General features: G+C 41.5%; 1 protein-coding gene across 12 annotated transcripts in view; it reads left to right on the forward strand.

Annotated features, from left to right (window-relative positions):
- Ttll5 (tubulin tyrosine ligase like 5) overlaps nucleotides 1-15,035 on the forward strand; it is a 238,267-nt gene that overhangs the window by 83,073 nt on the left and 140,159 nt on the right. For 10 of the 12 annotated variants that reach the window (XR_015045248.1, XM_029484762.2, XM_021178935.3 and 7 more), the window contains 2 exons: nucleotides 7,938-8,000; nucleotides 11,722-11,760. Coding sequence is in view for 11 of the 12 variants with exons in the window: in XM_029484762.2 (XP_029340622.1) it covers nucleotides 7,938-8,000; nucleotides 11,722-11,760 (102 nt within the window). In the remaining variant the exon portion in view is untranslated. The remainder of the gene's footprint in view (nucleotides 1-7,937; nucleotides 8,001-11,721; nucleotides 11,761-15,035) is intronic. The other 2 variants (XM_021178938.3, XM_021178939.3) reach the window with 1 other exon arrangement.

Here is a 15,035-nt window from a genome sequence, read left to right on the forward strand (position 1 = left end):
GAAATAATGTGTATCCCTTTGACTTCCTTTTGATGTCTAATTGCTCTGGCTGGAACTTTGAGTACTATAGTGAATAGATAGGGAGAGAGGGAGCAGCCTTGTTTAGTCCCTGATTTCAGTGGAATGTCTTCAAGTTTCTCTCCATTTAGTTTGATGTTGGCTACTGGTTTGCTGTATATTATTATGGATAGGCATGGGCCTTGAATTCCTGATCTTTCCAAGACTTTTAACGTGAAGGAGTGTTGAATTTTGTCAAGTGCTTTTTCAGGATCTAATGAGATGATCATGTGGTTCTTGTCTTGAGTTGTTTATATAGTGGATTACATTGATGGAGTTCTATATATTGAACCATCCCTGCATCCCTGGAATGAAGCCTACTTGATCATGGTGAATGATGGTTTTGATGTGTTCCTGGATTTGGTTTGTGAGAATGTTATTGACTATTTTTGCATCGATATTCGTAAGGGAAATTAATTAGTCTGAAGTTCTCTTTCTTTGTTGAGTCTTTGTGTGGTTTTTGTATCAGCATAACTGTGGCTTTCTTGAGTGAATTAGGTAGTGTTCCTTCTGTTTCTATTTTGTGGAATAGTTTGAAGAGTATTGGTATTAGGTCTTCTTTGAAGGTCTGATAGAGTTGTGCACCAAAACCATCTGGTCCTGGCCTTTTTTTGGTTGGGAGACTTTTAATGACTGCTTCTATTTCATTAGGGGTTATGGGGCTGTTTAGATGGTTATCTGTTCCTGATTTAACTTTGGTATCTGGTATCTGTCTAGAAAATTATCCATTTCATCCAGATTTTCTAGTTCTGTTGAGTATAGGCTTTTGTAGTAGGATTTGACAATTTTTTTGAATTTCTTCAGTTTCAGTTGTTATGTCTCCCTTTTCATTTCTGATTTTGTTAATTTGGATACTGTCTCTGTGCCCTGTGGTTAGTCTGGCTAAGGGTTTAGTCATCTGGGAAATGAAAGTCAAAATGATCCTGAGATTCCACCTCACACCAGTCAGAATGGCTAAGATCAAAAACTCAGGTGACAGCAGATGCTGGCAAGAATGCGGAGAAAGAGGAACACTCCTCCATTGCTGGTGGGATTGCAAGCTGGTACAACCACTCTGGAAATCAGTCTGGTGGTTCCTCAGAAAATTGGACATAGTACTACCTGAGGACCCAGCTATACCACTCTTGGGCATATACCCAGAAGATGTTCCAACCGGTAAGAAGGACACATGCTCCACTATGTTCATAGCAGCCTTATTTATAATAGCCAGAAGCTGGAAAGAACCCAGATGTCCCTCAACAGAAGAATGGATACAGAAAATGTGGCACATTTACACAATGGAGTGGTACTCAGCTATTAAAAGCAATGAATTCATGAAATTCACAGGCAAATGGATGGAACTAGAAAATATCATCCTGAGTGAGGAAATCCAGTCACAAAAGAACACACATGGTATGCACTCACTGATAAGTGGATATTAAGAACAAAGCTGGAATACCCACAGTATAACTCACACACCCTAAAGCTCAAGAAGAAGGAAGACCAAAGTGTGGATGCTTCAGTCCTACTTAGAAGGGAGTAAAATAATCTTGGAAGGTAGAGGGTGGGAAGGACTTCGGAAAAAGAGAGGAAAGGAAGGGCAAAAGGGGGCAGGATCAGGTATGGAAGGAGATGGGGGAGAAATACAGAGTCAGGAAATAAAACAGAGGTGTGTAGCAGTGTGGGATGGGGAACTGGATATAGGCACAAGAAAGTCCCAGATGCCAAGAAAGCAAGAGGCTCCCAGGCCCCAACTGGGATACCATTAGCTGAAATACCCAACAAAGGGTAGAAGAACCTGTAGAGACCATATGTAGAGGTTAGGCACGACCCCCAGTTGAGGAATGGGGCCACCCACCCATCTCAAAAATATTAACCCAGAATCGCTCCTGTCTAAAGGAAATACAGAGACAAAGAGTAGAGCAGAGACTGAAGGAAAGACCGTCCAGAGACTACCCCACTGGGGGATCCATCCCATATGCAGCCACCAAACCCAGACACTTGCTGATGCCAAGAAGTGCTTGCTGATAGGAGCCTGATATAGCTGTCTCCTGAGAGGCTCTGCCAGAGCCTTACAAATACAGATGTGGATGCTTGCAGCCAACCATCTGATTTAGCACAGGAACCCCAATGGATGAGTTAGGGGAAGGACTGAAGGGGCTGGAAGGGGTTTGCAACCCCATAGGAAGAACAACAATATCAACCAACCAGACCCCTCAGAGCTCCCAGGGACTAAACCACCATCCAGAATACACATGGAGGGACCCATGGCTCCAGCCGAATATGTAGCAGAGGATGGCCTTATCTAGCATCAATGGGAGGGGAGGCCCTTGAAGGCTCGATGCCCCAGTGTAGGGGAATGCTAGGGCAGTGAGGTGGGAGTGGGGGGATGGGGAGAGCACCCTCATAGAAGCGGGGGGGGGGGGGACCAGGAAGGGTAAATTTGAAATGCAAATTAAATAACCAATAAAAAATTTAAAAGGAGAGAAATATTTGCCATTTTCTGTGGTACAAAAGCCTTTTTTCTTTGATGCTTGTTGATTTAGTCTCTATATGAGGTCTGTAGTATGTTCTGAGCAAAGTATTGAGTGTGTACATTTCTGACCAGGCTCCTCTTTAGTGACTCCATATACATTTGATGGTTGTGTTTTCGCCCATTTAAAATGCTTCCTCATTTCCACTGTCGTTGTCTTTTCAGTTATTTAGATGTGCATTGTTTTCAAACATTTGGGGTTTTCCTAGAGATGTTTTAGCTACCAATTTTTCAGTTTACTTGTGTCAAGGTGGGAGAATCTAATTTGTGCTGAGATTCATGTGACTCACTGTGGCAAACACAAAGTGTATGTGGAGCAGGCAGGCATCGGCCCTGTGGCTGGGGTGCTCCTTGTAGGGTCACGGGCGTCGGTGCTCTGTCTCAGCTCCCCACCACTGTTGAGTCACTGGGAGGGTTGTGGTTGTCCTGGGTGACCATCACTCTTCCCTTTGGCTCGGTCAGTCTTCCTGTGCTCTGCAGCTCTGTTGTCAGGACTGAGGAGGCTCTCTCTTCAGGAGAAGCCGGCTTCCTCCTTGTTAGGAAATTTTGTGTTCCTCATAATGTTTGCTTTCTTTCATTCTTTCTTTCAGTTTTGAAGTTTACTTAGTGTGCCTTAATATACTGTACACCAACTTTCTTATCTTTCTTGTGCGGATGATGTTTAGAGATTGGAATGGCTAAAGTTCGCAGTTACTTTTGTGGTAAAAATACCTAAACTTCCTCCCACTTTGCAAGACCATTCTTACCTGTGGTCACTAGGTTGTATAATAATTGATCCTAACCTTATTCCTTCTCCCTCACTACTCCACACCCTTGTTATCTATCATCAGTCTGCTTTCTGTAGTACGCTGTCAACGTCTTTTGAATAGAACATTTAAGGGAGACAATGCAGCATTTTTTCTTCTATGCCTGGCTCATTTCATTCACGTTTCTGTTTTTTTTTTTTTTTTTTTTTTTTGGTTTTTCGAGACAGGGTTTCTCTGTGTAGCCCTGGCTGTCCTGGAACTCACTTTGTAGACCAGGCTGGCCTCGAACTCAGAAATCCGCCTGCCTCTGCCTCCCGAGTGCTGGGATTAAAGGTGTGCGTCACCACGCCCGGCTTCATTCACGTTTCTGACCTCTTAAGTTCATCTGTGTGGGGGAAGAACAAGATTTTGTTCTTTCTATGGCATAACAATATTCTACGGTGTATGAACCACACATTCTTCTCCATTCCATTCCTGATGGGACACTTAGATTGATTCTGTGTTCTGTTAGCAGTGTTTCACTAAACATGGGGATGCAGGTATTTCTTGCTGGATCCTATGGTAGTCCTAACTGTTAATTTGTGAGGAATGTCCATGCTGCTTTCCATAATGGTAGCTTACATTCCTCCAAATGCACCTGAAGGTTCCTTCTCTTTTTCTGCAGCCTTGCTGGCTCATTTTATCTTTTATCTTCATTGTTCTTTGGCTCACTTGGAGCATAGCACTCTGTATCCTTGGGATGGGTGTTACTTGATTAAGATGAATAGTCTTTTTAATTCAGTGTGTTAAGAATTTTAGCATTTACAGTAAAAGTCTGTCTGTCTGCATCCCCACCTCTCCCCCTCTTTCTTTTCCTTTTTTTCTTTTTTCTTTTTTTCTTTTTTTTTGTATGGTATCTTTGTCTGGTTTTGACATTAGGATAATGCTGACCTTGTAGAAGGAGTTTAGAAATATTCTCTTGTGTTTTCGCTCTCTGTCTCTGTCTGTCTCTCTCTGTCTCTCTCTCTGTCTCTCTCTCTGTCTCTCTCTCTCTCTGTTTCTCTCTCCCCCGGGGGGAGGGGGATAGCTTGAGATTTGATATTAGTGAAGACACTAATGTGAAGAAGTGAAGAAGTCAGGCCCTAGGCTCCTCCTCCTCCTTTTTTTACTGATTAACTGTTGCCACTTTTTATTCATCTGTTCTGATTTTTATTTGTTTATAATTAAATCTTGATAAATGGTATGTGCATAGGGCCTTACTCGTTTCCTTACACCACCCAGTTTGTTGGCATGTAATGTTTATAATAGTGTCTTATGATCTTTAAGATTAAGAAACATATGTGTTTGTTTGTATGACTCTCTGTGGGTATGTACATATGAATGTGGGTGCCTATAGAGGCGAAAAGTCGGCTTTGGATCTCCTAGAGCTTGAGTTACAGATGATTTTAACTTGCCTGATGTAGGTGCTAGGAACCAAGCTGGGGTTCTCTGTAAAAGTGCTCTTATCAGTAGGTCCATTTCTTTAGCTCCAGCATTCTCCCCCACCCCTTCTTCTGAGACAGGGACTCATGTATCTCAGATAGGCCTCAAAGTTGCTATATAGCCAAGGATGACCTTGAAGGTCTGATCCTTCCACTACTACCTCTTAATTGCTAGAATTACAGGTTTGAGATCTATACCCAGTTTATATAGTGCCACGGCAGCAGCTGCTGCTGCTGCTGCTGCTGCTGCTGCTGCTTCTTCTTCTTCTTCTTCTTCTTCTTCTTCTTCTTCTTCTTCTTCTTCTTCTTCTCCTTCTCCTTCTCCTTCTCCTTCTCCTTCTCCTTCTTCTTCTTCTCCTTCCTCTTCCTCCTCCTCCTCCTCTTCCTCCTCATCTCCCTCCGCCACTTCCTCTTCTTCCTCCTCCTCTTCCTTTTCCTCTTCTTCATCTTTTTTTTTTTAATCTTCTTTGTTTTTTCCTTACTCTAGCTAAAGGTTTATTGATATTCTCATTCTAAAAAGTCACTTGGAGCTGGAGAACTGTCTCTATAGTTAAGAGCACTTGTTGTTCTTATATTCCACTTTGAGTGCCACATGGTGCTTCACAGCTATCTGTAGCTTGAGGTAGGGCTGGAGGTGCGGATCTAGTGTCCTCCTTTGACCTTCATGGTCATGAAGCATGTGTGTGGTGGACATACATACATATAAATAAAACACACATAAAATAAAAAGAATAAATTCATAAAGATAAAAAAAAAACAAATTCGTGCTAGCTAGGAAGAGGAAAGGACGGAGGACAAGAGAGTAGCAGAGAGTAGTCTAAGCGCAGTCCACAGTGTACATACATGACGCTGCTGTAAAGTAAAGACAGTAAAGCCAAGCAAAAGGACAAAATACATGGAGTAACTAAAGGCAGCTACCCACTTCATAAGGATTTTGTATTGTTTATGTCGTTTATGTCATCTTTTGGCTAATAAGTTATCCTACCTCTCTGCCATTTCTCCAGGGAGCATATAGTTTATTTATCACAATGTAATCTTCAAACACTATACTATTTCATGTATAATATGGGGTCTTTACATCCACACTTCTTTTCCATCCTTCATGTGTTATTGTTAGTATATATTTTACTGTAATCTCACAGTACTACATTGTTACTTTGTTGGAAGAGTAGGTTATATTGTAAGGAAATTTAAATCTTCTGTTTATACATACATTGTCATTTTCCATAATCTTCACTGTGCATTCATCAAGTTTGTATCTGAAGAATTTCTTTCAGGATTTGAGGAATCCTGTGCAGCTTTGATGGTAACAACTTGGCACTTCTGGCTCTCTCCAGATGTTTTTGATTCAACATTTAAAAGATTTTTTTTTTGACAAGTTGTAGAATTCTAGATTGACACTCTTTTCTCCAGTACTTAAGAAATCAGATCTTTGCTTCTTCTCCGAGTGTGCTTATTCCTCTTTTGTTTTTGTTTTGGCTTTTTAAGACATGGTTTCTCTGTGTAGGTCTGGCTGTCCTGGAATTTTTCTATAGTTTAGGCTGGCCTCAGACTCACAGTGATTGATAGATGCTCCTGCCTCTGCCTGCAGAGTGCTAGGATTAAAGGTGTGCTCCATCACGCCCAGCTTGTGTTATTCTTTGTGCGCACAGGGCTGTCCCCTCCTTTAGCTTTCTTCTTGCTTGTTCTTTATTCTGACAGTTGCTTTTTCCTTAGCTCAGAGGACTTTCACCCTCTGCCCGAGCAGATTGGCAGGTACCCCAAAACTCAAGGGACCTCTTATCATTATTTTGGGAATTTTTTCCCCTCATGCATAGCCTGCTCCTCTTCAGTATATTGCTCTGAAAATTGTACATGCTTTTTGTAGCTCTGATCGAGGCTTTTCATTTTAGACACTGTTGGTCTCTAGTTGAATCCCCCTTTATGTATGCTCTAGAAATCGCCTGTAGGGAGAAAGGTAATGAAATTGTAAGAGTTAATTCTGTTGTTTTTCACTAATAGGAATCACCCTTTGTACCACCATTTGTTTAATGTAGGAAAATAGTTGTTTCTATATCTTGTACACTTCTCTGGCTGTTTGTGATAAGGAACAGGGTCTGTAGCAGTTATCCTGCCCTGTGCAGAAAGAGAATTGTTTGTTTTGTTGGTTTTGAACATTTTCCAGACAGAAATGTATGCTCTGTATAATCTTGTTCTTTTCGTTAAGTGTTGCCTTACCAGGATTCATACAGCTGCAGCCCATTCCCTCATCATCCCCTTTCCCTGTAAACTGTGGGCTGGAGCTGCTGTTAATCTCACATTCTTTTGTTGGTGGACATGGCATTCTTGAATGTGTCTCCTGGGTGTGTATCTAGGAATACATTGCATCATGCAGCTTTTCTGGAAGAGGTGTTCTCAGAGACAGCATGTGACATGTCTCTGGAGAAGAGCAGGCAGGTCAGACAAGGAAACTTGTAGACTCACAGTGATCCTATTAAGGAAGGCTTTGTGCAGAGGCATGGACATGAGCAGCCATTGTGCTGGAAAGGTTTCCACTTAGAAGCTAAGGATCCGTGGGAGATGTGGGATGAAAAGCCCCTAGGAAATGTTTCTGACTGGTCTTGCAGAATGACCATTCATCAGCTGTGTGGAGAACATGAATGAATTAATTAGTGACCAAAATTATCCATTTTCTGAAAGTTTGCCCTCCACCGTAAACAGCATGGAAGCACTGGATGCTCCCTCCCTCCCACTCTGGGACAGTTGGACCAAAGTCTCCCATTTCTTTGTGCAGCTTTCTCTCTCCACTTTCTGTTGTTGTCTCATCTGTGCATAAGATGTCTTGGTGGTGGTGGTGGTGGTGGTGGTGGTGGTTTTTTAATCTTTCATTATGATGTTTTGACTGTAGCATATCTCCTCTCATTAATGTAAGAAACTCTGTTTGCTATGTTAAATCGTCTTCTTTGTTTTTGTTTGTTTATTGCAGCAGGGTGGACTTGAGTGGTTTACTCTTGTTCTTACTCTAATCATAGATCATTTTAACTTGAGCATCTGTCTCCTCAGTTTGCACTTTAGAAACAGTGTGTAAGCAGTTGATTTTGGCTTGGTTTGTGGTTTTATTTCTATATTTTCCCTCTTGAATGAAACTTAAGAAATAATTTGGTCTTTTGCTTTGTCCTTCAGGTCCTACCTTGAACACAAAACCTCTATGAACTACATGCTGGCAACACGCCTATTCCAGGACAGGTAGGAATTTGCTTAGCTTAAATATTTAGAACTAGATCGCAAAGCATAAGAGAAAACATATGTAAAAGAAGGATAGTGGCTTCCTTCAAGTCTCATGCAGGGCCTGGGATAGAAATCCCAGTATAGTAGCTCATTTTCCAGCATATGCTAACAGTGCTCAGCATTTTGTAATATTTGTAAAAGCCCAAAATTAAGTCATAAAAATCTTCTGAGTAGTCTTTCCAGACGCCCAGTGCTGCTGCTGCTGCTGCTTTCTTCTCCTCCTCCTCCTCCTCTTCCTCCTGCTCTTCTTCCTCTCCTCTCTCTTTTTCCTTCTCTTTCTCCTTCTTCTTCTTATTCTTTCTCTTATTCTTCTAATTCTTCTTTTTATTTTTATTTTTATTTTTTTTTGCTTTGTTTTTTTGTTTTGTTTGATTTTTTTCGAGACAGGGTTTCTCTGTGTAGCCCTGGCTATCCTGGAACTCACTCTGAAGACCAGGCTGGCCTCGAACTCAGAAATCTGCCTGCCTCTGCCTCCTGAGTGCTGGGACTAAAGGTTTGCGCCACCATCGCCCAGCTCTTCTTTTTAAAAGAAGATCCTTACTCAGCACCTTTTTGTATACTGTTTTCGTTTTCAAAACTCCTTCCCTTCCTCCCTTCTCTCCTCCCTCTTTCCCCTCCCTCTTTTCTTCCTTCTCTCTCTTCCTTCTGTCCCTCCCTCCCTCCCTTCTCCTGTCCCTCTTTCTCCTTTTTCCTCCCTCCTTCCCCTCCTCCTTCCTTCCCTCTTTCCCTCCCTCTCTCCCTTTCCCCCTCCCCTCCCCTCTCCCTTGAGGCACATAGGGTTTATTTTGGCTTAGAGTTTGAGAGACCATTTCACCTGTCCGGGGAGCCGCAGAGGCAGGAGTGTGGTGCAGCTGGTTGGTTCTGCTGCATCTGCAGTCAGGAAGCAGAGAGCAGTGAGTGCTCCCTCCTAGCACAGTTTAAATGGCATCATGCTGTTTTTCAAGAACAAAAGGGCTGCCACTTCAGAAAAGGTGGAGGGCCCATAAATGGCAAAGTAAACTCAGGCAGAGATGGCAGCTGGTGAGCTCAGTGCCCAGGGAGCTGGGAACAGTGTTAGCAGAATCTGGGATCCAGGCGGCACAGTTACTGGGGTGCCATAGCCCCGAGGATGCTTGTAGCCTGTGTAGCATAGCCACATTGTACAACAGTTCAGTAATTGATTATTTTCATGAAACTCCTTGGTTGTTTAAAGAAATTTGTTTTACTCTAAGGATATGGCTTGTTTTCTGAGGGAGTCTTTTTTTTTTATTAGATATTTTCTTTATTTACATTTCAAATGCTATCCCGAAAGTCCCCTATACCCCCCCTCCCCCGCCCTGCTCCCCTAACCACTCACTCCCACTTCTTGGCCTGGCATTCCCTGTACTGGGGCATATAAAGTTTGCAAGACCAAGGGGCCTCTCTTTCTACTGATGTCCAACTAGGCCATCTTCTGCTACATATGCAGCTCTAGCTCTGGGGGTACTGGTTAGTTCATATTGTTGTTCCACCTATAGGGTTGCAGACCCCTTCAGCTCCTTGGATACTTTTTCTAAGGGAGTCTTAAAGTAGATATCCAGATTTTTTTGTAGTTTAAATTATTATAGGATGTTAGATTTGATCTCTGCATCTGTTCAGTTGTGGTAAATAGTGTTGAATAACCACACACATAGCTTTTGATGATCCTTGAATTTGCTTAGAAGGCAGCCCCAGATTTTTGCATAAGAACTAGAGTGAGAGTAAAGCCTGAGTGCTTTGTCAAGGTTTTTGTATCTGTCAGGTCTTCAGAACAGCAAAACAATAAAGCCCAGTATTGTGCCCTTTCCTCATGTACATGGATAAAATGCTACTCTTTCTGCATTACTTCTGCAGGCTCCAGCTAGTGACTCTTGCTTGTAACCTTCCTAGAATTTTTTATTAAAAAAACATAAATTTTCTTGTTTAGCAAAGGAATGCTTTTATGATTTACTCTTACTAGCCTCTTAAAACTTCGTCTCCATATTGCCATGCTAACCATGACCCCATCAGGACACATTTGTTTCCTACTGTTGTATCCTCACAAACTCCTGTTGCTTGTGATGCCTTCCATTCACACCTAAACAGCTCTAGCTCAGGTTCTTAGCCTTCAGTCAGGCTTGCATTCCCGGACTGGGTTCAAAGCTCCTGTTTACTGACTCACACTTTACCTCCAGCCCTCTGAATAGGAGCTTTCCTGTGTGTTCATCTTTGTCAGTGTTCAGAGCCTAGCATGTGGTAGAAAAATACGTTTTTATAAAAAAGCAAATTGTGTTAATTCTAAATTTCAACATCTTCCACTAAATTTCTACTCTCAGTCTGAATTTCTTCTCCACCACATTAAATTGTTATTTCAAACTGATTCTCCACCCATGCTTTTGTAGGTTGTTTACCCATCTTCCATCCCTTCTCCACCTCTTCCCATCCCCTCATGCAGCTCTGGCAAACCCAGGATCCTATTGTGTGGCAATAGTTTTAACTATTGGCCGCACATTCGTACCCAGGGGGATCTTGTAAGTGATATTTATACCCATCTCCATCCTAGAGGGAAGTGGAGGTACTTATTAAAAGCTGCCCATATGATTGTACTTAGAGGCCATGATTGCAGAGTCCTGGAGATGACCATTGTGTGGGCTAAAAGTTGAATTTTCTGACGCACCCATCTCAGGACTTTAACAGGGTCAGGAAGATATAGAAAAAGAAAAACATGATATCCTCGTAAAGATTTAACTCTTTTACTTGATTTTTCTATAAATGTTATCTATACTGCTTTTGCCTTTTAAAAAATATCACAGATTACATACCGTTTGTCACCGTCATCATGACAGTTTTGAAATGACAAAATATTTGAGCAAGTTAATGAAATGAGGGTTAGCTAGTAAATATGCAAACTAATGAAAGACCAATAGTGATGACCTCATGCTGGCCAGTATTGTTGTCCAGTGTCTTGTGGGGGATACATGAACCTTATAATGGTGATTAAAATTGTGCTGCACTAAATACAGGAAGGTGTGTAAGTCAGTCTGTTGAACAACCACATATGCCAAAGTGTTCAGTGCAGAAACTGAATGGGAAGGAAGTGTTTTTTAAGGAAAAAGCAAAAGCCTGTTTAACAGATACAGTTGGCATTTAGCTTTTGAACATCTTTTGTTTTTAAACAGTTTTTTTTTCCATAATTGTGGTAAATCTGTTTTTGATGAACTCCATGAGAATGGAACTTGGTTTTCTATTCTGGAATAGTTCAGTGACAGTAGAAAGCTCCATAGTCTGATCTAGACCTTAGAATCCAGTGCAGAACTCTCAAGCCCTGACCAGGGGCAGAATAGAGAAGTCTCATCTCCCACTCATCTACACACGCACATGCGTGTAAGACACAGGAGTGGGGAATAACTGCCTTCTTCATGTTGGCATGAGGAATAATTATAATTTGCCTTATAAATAGACGGACAAGTCTTAAGTCACTGCTGTCATTTTTATTTGCAGTTTCTTTTCCTGTTCCCCATTTTTAAATGTACCCTCCTACCTCACAGTAGTTACTTTGCTGAGAGTGCCTGTTTCTCCAAAAGATGTCCAGTTGGCCCTAATTAGATGTGGAGTCTCTCACAAGTGTGCGCCCTGTGTGTGAACTCTAGAGTGAGGAATGGGTGGTAGTGTCTAACCCTTCTCCATCCTTCTCCATCTGCAGAGGAAACCCCAGAAGGAGCTTGCTGACAGGAAGAGCACGGTAACTAATTTTTCAAAGTTAATAAATTCTTTCCATCTGCATGATGTATAGCCATGCACAGACTGATGTTTCAAATAACTGTTTTCAGTTTGGCTCATCACTAATAGCAGCAATATGTAAATGCTTTCTATTGAAAATTATTCTGGAGCCACCTATTAGAAAATAGGTATAAATTTAACTTTAAACTCTATATACATCACTTTAACCAATAATAATCACCTTTTTGTTTGGTGGGGTGAAAGAGCCTAGAGTAATAGTGAGAGTTGCAAATTGTCAGCATGTTATCTATCTCCATGGTTACACTGCGGCTGTGGTAGGGCAAGGCTCTGACTGGACCTGCTGGAAGTCAGCACATGGAGAGCTTTCATCCAGCAGAGCTAAAAATAACCAGAGGAAAGACCAACATGGCTTTGCCACACTTAAGACTTGAACTGCCACAGAAATGCTTGAGTCTCCCTCCACACATCTGCAGGTTCCTGAGAGTTACCCAGTTTCCTTGTGTCTTGTGCTGTGCTCTACAGAAAGCAGTCTAACAAGGAAGACAGCACAGCTCCTTGCATCTAGCTAGTTTTCATTTATGAGTCAACTAAAACTTAGTTTCTCGTCCAGTAACTTAAGTTTCTGTTTGTGTGTCTCCATACATGATCATGTGGGTACTTGTGCCATGGCACTTATGTGTAGCAAGGAAAATATTTACGGAGTTGATTCTCTTCTTCCTCCTTTACTACCTGAGTTCCCATAATCAAAGTCGGGTTGCCAGGCTTGTACAATAAGTTCCTCTACCCACAGGACCAACCCATCATCTACTACAAGCTTTCTGAAGCATAAATCTAACTTTTCTTTTAAGGAAGTCATTCTGATTGCCTTTTAAGGGAAAACTGAAATAAATTCATGTAGCTTATTTTCAAATGAAAGTCAGAAGTTTTCTATAACATTTGGTCAGGTAATAGACTTCCTGGGTATATTACCACCAGTTGGGAAGTTGGAGAAAAGAAAGAAAAAAAAAAAAAAACTTAGACATAAAGACTGTTTAAAAGCTGAGTGTAAAGGCTGGTGTGTGTAATCTTAGGACGGGAGAGGCTGTGGTGAATTCATGGCCAGCCTCGGCTACACGTTTTTTAGACTAGACTAGGCTAGTATAGAAACTGTTTCTAAAAACTAAAAAGAAAAGAATTGTTTCAAATGAATGGGCTTTGACCTTTAATTTCTAGCTGTCTTTAAATATTAATATTCATATGAATATCTTGATGATCTAAAGGATTAAATATATAAAACTGGGCTGTAGTATTATATGCTAGAGTATGAAACAAGTCTTAATAGGTTTAAAAGGATTGAAATGAAAAGTCATCTACTTGGAAAATCTTGATATTTGGGCAAGAAGCAGCACTTTTTTTTTTTTTTTTAAGTTTTTCGAGACAGTGTTTCTCTGTGTAGCCCTGTGCCCTGGAACTCACTGTAGACCAGGCTGGCCTTGAACTCAGAAATCCGCCTGCCTCTGCCTCTGCTGGGATTAAAGGCGTGCGCCACCACGCCCGGCAAAGCAGCACATTTTTAAATAATCTCTAGGAATCAAGAAGGACAGCACAAAGGAGATTAGAAAGTATTTTGAAATCATTAGCAATAAAACATGAAATGTGTTATTTTTCTGGCTAGGGTGGTGTCTTGAGGGTCTTTGTAGTTGTGAGTTCTTACACTACAGACCAAGCACAGAAATAGGCATGGTGGACATGCCTGGAGTCCTGCTCTGGATGCTAAGGCAAAGACTGACGACTTCAAAGTCAGACTTGGGCTTTGAAGATAGCAAGACCTTGTCTCAAAATAAGAAGAAAACATGCAAGAAGGAAAAGAAGGAGAGAGGACTCTGAGGACTGAGGTTGCAGATCTGGAGTCCATCTTGAGAAATTCACAAAGCAGAGTAGAGGAAGCAGAAGTGAGGAAGTAAGAAAAGTACAAGGCAGTGAAAGCAAGAAAACAGTGAAGAGAGGGGACGTCACATGCCAGCTCAGATTGAGTTGGGTGATGTGAGTGCAGATCGATAGACACAAATGGATTCCGTGGAGGGATATTAAGGAAACGTAACTATTCTTCTTTTTTTTTTTCTGAGACAGGGTTTCTCTGAGCAGCCCTGGCTGTCCTGGAACTCACTCTGTAGACCAGGCTGGCCTCGAACTCAGAAATCCGCCTGCCTCTGCCTCCCAAGTGCTGGGATTAAAGGCGTGCGCCACCATGCCTGGCTAAAGTTATTCTCTTATTCTGACAACTTTGGTAAAGTGACTACACTCCTTGTTGAGGATAGCATTGATGCAGACTGAACAAAGCTGAAATAGAAATTTTGCAGGGCTTTGAATCTATCAGAATATTGGGTTTGTTATAAAAGACTTCATACAATGTAAGCGCCAGGTTTCTTGGTCTCAATAGTCAGAAGGAGAGCCTGTCTCGAAGGAAACAGTCAAGTCATAGAGTTAGAGGTCAGAGTGTGCTCTTCTGGCCTTTGGGTGCACACATGTGCACATGCACCTGCACATGCAGGCATACATATATACACTGTATGTACCACACATACAGAAGAAGAAGGAAGATCATTATCCCAGAACATCCATAAAATATTACAACATATCCATGTACTTTGTAAAATTCTGGGACACAAGGCCAATGTGCTAAAATCATCCTGATTTAATACATTGACAACAGTAAATAATTGGAAACAAACTTGAATTGCCTTTAGAATGTGAAAATATGAAGTACTCAGGAGTAAATTTCATACTTACACACTAAAAGTATTAAATATTATTGATTGAGACTAACAAAATCTAAGTTTGTGGAGAGGGATGCCTTATTCCTGGACTGGTGGACTTAATATTGGTTAAAATATCCATCTTTCTCAGATGAATGTAGAGATCCAGTATAGTTTCAGTCATTGATATAGTAGATTTTTAAGAAATGAAGCAATTTTTAAAACTTATGGAAAAAAGAAAGAAGGAAGAAAGGGGGCCAGGCAGTGGTGGCGTACACCTTTAATCCCAGCCCTTGGGAGGCAGAGGCAGGCGGATTACGATGAGTTTGTGACCAGCCTGGTCTACAGAGTGAGTTCCAGGACAGCCAAGGATACACAGAAATCCTGTCTCGGGGTGGGGAGTGGGGTAGGGCAGACTTCTGGAATTGCAAAGGACTTAGAAAATCCAAAGTAATTTTAAATAAAACAGTCCTTGACTTAAATCCTCTAATGCTCCAGTAGAGATAGTGGAAACAGGAGAGATAGCCCAGAAATAGACTTA

This window comes from Mus caroli, unplaced genomic scaffold, assembly GCF_978045245.1.
Source record: "Mus caroli unplaced genomic scaffold, Mus_caroli_1 scaffold_14, whole genome shotgun sequence".
Lineage (NCBI taxonomy): Eukaryota > Metazoa > Chordata > Mammalia > Rodentia > Muridae > Mus > Mus caroli.